At 35.1% G+C, this 8427-nt stretch overlaps 1 protein-coding gene across 1 annotated transcript; it reads right to left on the bottom strand.

The window, feature by feature from the left end:
• Positions 1-354: 354 nt before the first annotated feature.
• LOC108256399 (uncharacterized) lies at positions 355-6457 on the bottom strand. Its single transcript, XM_017453225.3, has 3 exons — positions 6287-6457; positions 4344-4424; positions 355-1850 (listed from the first exon to the last, which is right to left on the bottom strand). Exons 2-3 carry the CDS (start codon positions 4358-4360, stop codon positions 1001-1003), a joined length of 867 nt encoding a protein of 288 aa, XP_017308714.1. The 5' UTR covers positions 4361-4424; positions 6287-6457; the 3' UTR covers positions 355-1000.
• Between the last annotated feature and the right edge of the window lie 1970 nt (positions 6458-8427).

Below are 8427 nucleotides of genomic sequence, written 5' to 3'. Positions count from 1 at the left end.
TGAAATCGGTGTTGTAGATAAACATATAACTCTGCCAACATATTCATTACTTTTATTAGAACATTTTTTTTTAAAAAGTATTTTTTTTAATGGATGATTTGGAGTGAAATATTCTGAAAAGCAGCCAATAAGTGTCCAGCAAAGATGGGAACTCCTTTAGTACTGTTTAAAAAGCATCTCAGGGAAATTTATTAGTATTCTAAAATGTGGAAAAATACAAATAAAAATAAAGAATGAATGTTTCTAAACTTTTGACCTGTAGTGTATGCTCAAGTATTTTCCACCTCTGACCACCACTTATACTACTTGCCCACCCAATATGCAGTTTTCAGAATGGAGATGAAAACAAAAGAATCCCGTCATTACTTTTATTGCATTTTTGACGGTGAATGGGCAAAAAACAAACAGAGCAATAAAAAAGAACAAATGTACTTTTAAAGATGCAAAAACTACCATGTTATCAAAAACATTGAACAAAGTAACAATGAAATGCTAGCTGATATATTGTATATGTTATGAATATATGAAAGCATTTATGCAAGTTTTACATATTCAATATAATGAAAGGCAGAGCTTCAACAGCAGGCTTCATGGTGTTTTACAACCATCTTATGGACATCATTAGGAGATCAGATAGTCTTCTCTCATATCATCTGCGGCAACAAAACTTACTAAACAGTATAACATTATAACAGTGCTGATACTGAATCTCCTTCCATAAATGTTCAATAAACTTGCAGAAAGTGTCATCATATCAACAATTCTATGTATCACAAGAACATATTAATATAAACATGTCATTTTATATAGTGCAGCCTGTACTACTGTCAGAATTGTTGTTATAGAAATTAATCAGCACCTTCTGACCAATCAGAATTGAGAATATAACAGTGCTGTGGCATATTAGTTTCATTCAGACATACCTTCTGATTTTAATCAGGTGGTCTGGGGAATTACAAAACGTTTGTGAAATTATGGAAGCAAGAACAAACACTTCTGATCAAAAATAGAAATTTTTCAATGCCTCGATTTCTGCCTCAGCTTCATAGAGAGACATTTTGTTTTGTGGCTCTCTTAACAGATTTACTGAAGGCACCTTGCATGCACTCAAGTTTTCAAAGAGCCTACTGCGATTTACAGGCAGTACCCAACCCCGCTTCATGTGGAAGGCCACGGCTACATTATCCCATCTATAATATTCACCTTCCTCATCATTCACCTCCTGGCTGTGTTTATAGTTATTTGAAGGAGACTGGCAGCACCAGGACATATGCCCTTGGCTGTATCCACACAAATGTTTATCATCAAAGGGTAGGCGAGGGTATTTCCTATAGTGCGTCATATATCGTGGATGCACCAAAACTGAATAGAAAATCTCTTGCTTGTAGAGTTGTGTGCCTAACACACGCAGAATTGGAGCAGTGCTGTGACAGTACTCCTTGCTGTATATCTTCAGGAGCTCTTTAAGATTAAAAGTGAAGCGGAAGTTGCCATAACGGGATTCACTCTGGAATGCAGGTGAAGTGGTGAACTTTTTCAAGTCTTTTTGGGGGGAGTAATTGGTCTTAGCACCGGCAATGTCATCATCAGTCACTGAAAGGCTCCACCACAGGAAGGTATCATGTCCTTTCATGAATCCTTCCTCTTGGAGGATTCCATGAAGACCACTCTTTTCAGTTACATGGCAAACATTGGCCACTTTGAAGATACAGTCAGGATAACAGGGAATGTTTTTCTTCCCCAGGTAGCGGTCATTTTTGAAGTCCTCTTTTAAATCGGTTAATCTCACATGCTTCCTTTCACAATATTTGTATTCACGGTGTCTGGAACTTGTGCCCTTTTTCCATATTCTAAAAAGAAAACAATGTTGGGTTTAATTTGTCATGTATTTTATCTGTAGAGTTTTTACATAGTTGTACTAATTGAGAATGTGAATTCACTGAAATGTGGGCAAAAGTATGAAACAGTAGATTTGAGTATACTCAAAACAATGAGTCAGAGTGCTTAAAAACTGTTGTATATTGTAGCATTTCAAGGCATGTACCAAAGTGGTTGTAATGTTTTCTGGTATTACTTCCATTATTAAAACAATTTGACACCGTCATACATTATGGCTGTTTTGAAATGTTCCAAAGTTCTGGTGGTTTGGCACAAATGCTGACTACTGATCTCGAATCAGTTTTGTGAATCAGGGCTTACTAAAGCATAGCCAGTGTTCTGATAAACTGTCCTATCAAGACACCCTACCAAGAGTTTCTGAACATGTGCACTTCACTTTTGCATGCCCATAAATTTGTGGTTCTTCGTATAGTATTTTAAAGCTGGATACATTTCTCTGATAAAAAACAATTTAACACAATTTTACCTACTCCTCTACTGAATACATTTTCCTATAAGGTAACAGTAATAATGTACACAAAATAGCAGAACATAATTTGAGTATAGTTTTAAGAGTACAACTGTTTGACATGGTAAAACAAATAGTTAGAACACTGGCTCTAACCAATAAATTACATAAGCGGCCGCTCAGGAGAACGCAACCACCAGGGGTCCTCTGACAAAATGTTGGCATTTAAGCTTATGTTGCTGATAAAGATTAAAGCATAGTTCTAGAGGTTGATTGATCAGGTATACAAGTAATCATGTCCTGAATCTGTACTGCATACAGTACTGTGAAAAAGTATTTCTTCTGATTTCTTCTGTTTTTTTTGTATATCTCATAATAAATTGTTTCAGAAATTAAAACAAAATCTAAGACAAAACAAAGGCAAACTGAGTAAACATAAAATACAGTTTTTAATTGTTATTTATTGAAGAAAAAAAGTTATCCAATACCAACTGGACCTGTGTGAAATTTTAATTTGTCCCCATAGTTAATTCCCCAAATCTATGAAACTGCATTCATAATGGGGTTCAGCTGGACTAGACACAACCAGGCCTGATTACTGCAAACCCTGTTCAATCAAATCAACACTTAAATAGAACTTTTCAACAGCATGAAGATATCTAAAATATCTTACCCAGTAACACACTATGCCAAAGTTGAAAAAAAAATTCGAGAAATGATGAGAAAGGAGGTGATTGATTGAAATACATCAGTCTGGGAAGGGTTACAAAGCTATTGTAACCCTTAGTCAAAGTCATTTTATTAAATTTTTAGTATATTTCAAATAACATAATTATATATTTTTTTATCATAATACAAACACTTTGAATGAATAAAGTGTGTAGTATTTTATATTTATTTTATATAGGCCTACTATGTATTTTTAACATGTTACAAATATAAAATTAGTAGTATTTATTAATTTTACAGCGCCATCTACAGGCGCTAGATCGCAACTACTGGATCTTTTCAACTGTAACGGAATCTTTTGTCATTAAAATTTCAGCTTTTTTGTGGTTACTAAAAGTCATTTCGGGTCGCACTGGTGGAATATGTTTCGCTCACTGATCTATAGAGATCAGTGGTTTCGCTCCGCGCTGCTCACTGAGTCGAGGATTTAAAATGATTAACTCTGAGTCACTCAGTGGCTCGACCATGTAAATTGATTCACTCTGATTCAGTGAGTCGCGCATATAAACTGATTGACTCGGATTCACTTAGTGAGTCGAGTATGTAAACCGGTTCACCCTGATTCACTCAGTGAGTCGAGCATGTAAACCGGTTTACTATGATTCACTCAGTGAGTCGAGTATGTAAGCCGTTTCACTCTGATTCACTTAATGCGTCGCGCGCGGTTGTGCTGAGTCGTTTTCGTTATGCTTTTAGCTCCGATATAATGGCCCTATTTTCAGTTTTACTTCGCCTATGATTTACTTTTTTTTATTTACAAAGAAGGAAAAGAACACAGGTTTCTTTTAAATGTTAATCTGCGATTTTTTTTATCATAAAAAAGAGAAAATGACGGGCTTTTTTTCTCTACTGCCTGGATTTTGAAACTACACTCAAAATAACCTCTAATGTTTGTTTCAGTTTCTAACTTGAAAATACAATGACCAAAACTAAACAGACAGACATTCTCCAAACTTGTTCGAAGTTACAAAATGTAGGCTATATGAGGCGTTCGTTGGTCTGACACTGAAAGCGAGGTTAAATAATAATAATAATAATAATAATAATAATAATAATAATAATAATAAACTGACATTAAAAATAAAGAAACTCTGGACTGTAAAATTAAAAGCATTCCCAACACATGGTAAACTAAGTCTTACACACACACACACAACTTATCTGGGTTCAATTATTATACTGCACTATAATTAGGCTAAGTATATTGCAATTAATTAATCATTAATCAAGTTAATAATTTTTTTTTAAAAAAAAATTAATTCATTACCTGTCATTACTAGCCATTATCACCTCTTGTTTTCTCTCCTCAGTGTAGAAACAACAAATGTTCCAGCTTTTTCTCCACCACCTGTAAATTACACACACGCACACACCCACACACGCACGCACGCACGCGCGCGCACACACACACACACACACAGTCAGTGTGTGAATTGCTGTATAACCCTTAAGTATGATTGATTCAGATATCCGGACAGTTTGGGATTTTCCAGAGCTTTCTTGCCATGAATAAGAATAAATTCCCACACGATACATTTCCGAAAACCTAAAGGTGTTGACTATTTACATGTGTTAGAAACAAATGTTTCTATCATATTCTAAAGAAGCATATCCTAACCATTTGCCAAGACTGACTGAAAACTATTTTAAAGCCATGTTTGGTGATTTGGGACACACAGTATTTTCACTGGCCTTTACTTTCATCCACAACTGCATGTTTAAAAACTTATTTATTGGTGCCATACTTATTCATGACATCAATAAATAACATTTCAGCAACAGGATGTCTTCAAACCTTCTCCAAATTCATCATTAACCTATTCTAATATTGTATGAACAGAGAGACGGAGTAAAAAATACTACATATGGCCTAAATTATATCCTACTACTTCATTTCTTACAGTAATAAAAATAGTAACAGGGAGTAGCAAATCTTCAGTACTTTCCAAGTTCATCTGTAAATGACCAGAAGTTCCTTTATAGAGACTGTGAAACTGAAGACAAGCCTGGAAGACATATGGAAGGCTGGGGAAGTGGTTAAACTCACTATCGGAGACGGCTAAGCTCCACTACACTAAGCACTGGGACTTTACGTGCCAGAACAAGGATTCTTAAATCAGCCATTGTGCAGGATGCCCTGGAAGTCATCCGTGCGATTTCCCTTATTCTCTTATGTTGATATAGGCGATTTAGAATCAGAGTCACAATCACAATCATTTTATTCACAATATACATTTGTTAGTAATTTTTCTTGGTGTTTCATCACAACATGATACATTCAACACGTACCACAGATAACACAACACACAACACAATTTCCATTGTAATATCCGAATACTTAAGCAGAAATTGGTAGTCTCAGTTGTAATTTATATTACAATGGAGATAGAAATAGCAGCTGAATGCAGTTCAGAGTGCATTAAGAAGAGTGGTCCAATTGTGATATAAATAATAATAACAATGATATATATGAATATATTAATGAATACTAATTAAAATAATAATTATTATATATCTATCCATCCATCTTCTATACCGCTTAATCCTTTTCAGGGTCACGGGGAACCTGGAGCCCATCCCAGGGAGCATCGGGCACAAGGCGGGGTACACCCTGGACAGGGTGCCAGTCCATCGCAGGGCACAATCACACACACACACACACACACACACAAATAGCAAATAGCCCAGCTTGGCATGGCAAATATTTATTTATTTATTTATTTATTTATGTAAACCCAGAAACCTTGTTCCTTTATTCAGTACAACATGCTTAAATAAACTTCTATGAGTACAAACAGGACATCATCAGGTAAAGTAGCAAGCATATGAGGATCAAGACAATTGTGCATAACATGCGGTGCAATTTCAACAATGTTGTATCATAAGGATCAAATGAGTCCCTTTTTCAATCATTCTGGAATCGTTCACTTAGTACCTGATGACTTGGACATTACTGTATTGTCTTTAAATGTCTAAAAATTTGGGGAATTTGAATTGATGTCTGAGACCAGAAATCTCTGAGTCAGCCTAATGAGAAATTAAAATTTGAGGCATGCTCAAACATGCCTAAAAGGAAATCCTAGCAGAAATTTTCATGCCAAAATTGTAACAAAAACCTGGTTAGATTATCTGTGTCCTACTAACTAAACACTATATATACACTATATGTTATGTAAAATATCAACTGAGCCAGCTGAAGTATGTACTCACCAAATGAATGAGTCAGATGCAGTTTTCAGACCTGCTTTACTGATGAAACAGTCGATGGATAAAAAGAAATTCAAACCGACACAGCTCCACCTCTTCTGCTGACTTATTGCGTCCTCATTTGCTTGTGCAACTTGCTGATATACCTTCCATCCTGTCCAAATGAAGACTGCATTGCTTCTGAATAAACAGATATATTTTTCCATTAAAAGCAAAGAGATGATCACATCAATATTTTATTTTCATCTGTTTATTTCTTTAAGATATCCGCTTTTTTCTGCTCTTGATTTTTATTCATCTTATTTGAGAATAAAATAAATAAATAAATAAATAAATAAATAACGTATTGTTTACTAACTTTGAAGTTAGGTGAAGTCTGAAACCCAAAATCGAAACTTTGAGGCATTAATGAGAAATGAAACTTTGAGACATGCCCCAACATGCCTAAAAAGAACTTATCATGACAAAACATAAACCAAACTTACATTTACCATTCCCTGCTGAATAAATACTTTGATTATATTCTGCCTCACTCGTATGTCACTTTGGATAAAAATTTCTGCTGAATATGAAACATAAATGTAGCCTTCAACTGTTTTCATTTGATAGATGATCAGACATAAATATAATTTCAGTTGAATTAGTTTTGACTTTCAGACCAGCTTCAGTGCTGAATCAATGGAAGAAAACAATGATGTTCAAACCAGTTCTAGGAAACACACAACTCAACCTCATCCGCTGACTCATTGCTTATTCATTTGCTTGTAAATCCTGTATACATACCCTCATCTTCAATCTTCTGACACTTCCAAATATATATATATATTTCTATTAAGACTAAGGCCATGTTAGTTTCAAAATTTCATTCCCAACAATTTATTTAGATTAGCGATGCTCTCTTTTCTTTTTTCTTCTTTGCCCTTGATTTTTCTTCACCGTGGTTGAAAATAACCACTGATGAAGGGTAAAGAATGATTAACACAAACTGTGAATGAAACATGAATACGCCTCATACACTTGTACTAGTGTCACACACAGTCTCACACTACCATGTCAGTGTTACTGCTGCGCTGAGAATGATCAACCTCCCAAATAATATCCGGTCAGTGGATTATTTTCCACTGATTGATGAGGTGGGGGGATTGGGGGGGGTTAACAAACTGTACACAGCAATAGATGGGATACAGTCAGAGACTGTGTACTTGTTGGTACGTACAAGGCCAATGGGCCTCATTTATGAATCTTTCAGTAAAGTTGTTTGTAGAAATCCATACTTTGTACTCATGTGTATATGTTGCTAAATGAAAATTACATGAAAGAGATTACTAAGCCCATTCACAAAACAGTTGATATGTATTTAGTGATGCCCACAAAATGGTGAAAGTTAAGGGTCACAGATAGTGTAGCTAGAAAAAATAAGATGACAAAATCGTGAAAGAGCGCCTCTAAACATGATGTTTGCTGAATCTTCCAGTAATTCAGCTCAACCACTACAACATGTGAGGTATAACAGGTGGAGACAAAATCTTGCATCTTTACATGCTTTGCCTTAAAATAGCTAGCCTTGTGTTAATCTCTGGATTTGTGTTGGATTTCTTTCTTTCAAGTCATTAATATGAAATGACCAAAAAAATGTGTCAGTTGAAATAAATAAGCGATTTAAACTTGACAGCTTAATCCATTATATGATTATATGATTATATGATTTGAATCCCAGTGACTTAAGGTTCACATTAATGAGTCTCCTTTAAAATCAGGAGCTCTGGTCAGATTTTTTAAAACTGGATTTTCATGATTTATTTACAGACACATTTCTTGTGTAAAAACTCCTGCAAGTGATTTATGAATTAATTTGTTTATATCGAGTTTGATAAATGAGGCCCACTAAGTGTAGCATATGTTTCAGACAGACATTTTTTTTTATCAGTTGCACAAGGAAAGCTATGTCTGGTCCATCTGATAAGACCATAAGAGATTTTAAGTGGCCATCTGGACTATCTGTGACCCTCCTTCAAAGGTCAGATGGAGCTAGATAGTGACAGAAACTAGAAGCGACTAGTTACAAAGGGTCAAGGTAACTAACAGTTAACAAATTCCCTTAGTCATTCACAACAATTGGTAAGACCAAGGAATATAGCTGTGAT

This window comes from Ictalurus punctatus, chromosome 23, assembly GCF_001660625.3.
Source record: "Ictalurus punctatus breed USDA103 chromosome 23, Coco_2.0, whole genome shotgun sequence".
NCBI lineage: Eukaryota > Metazoa > Chordata > Actinopteri > Siluriformes > Ictaluridae > Ictalurus > Ictalurus punctatus.
The sequence above is the reverse complement of the archived record's forward strand: the minus strand, read 5'-3'. Positions and strand labels throughout refer to the sequence as shown.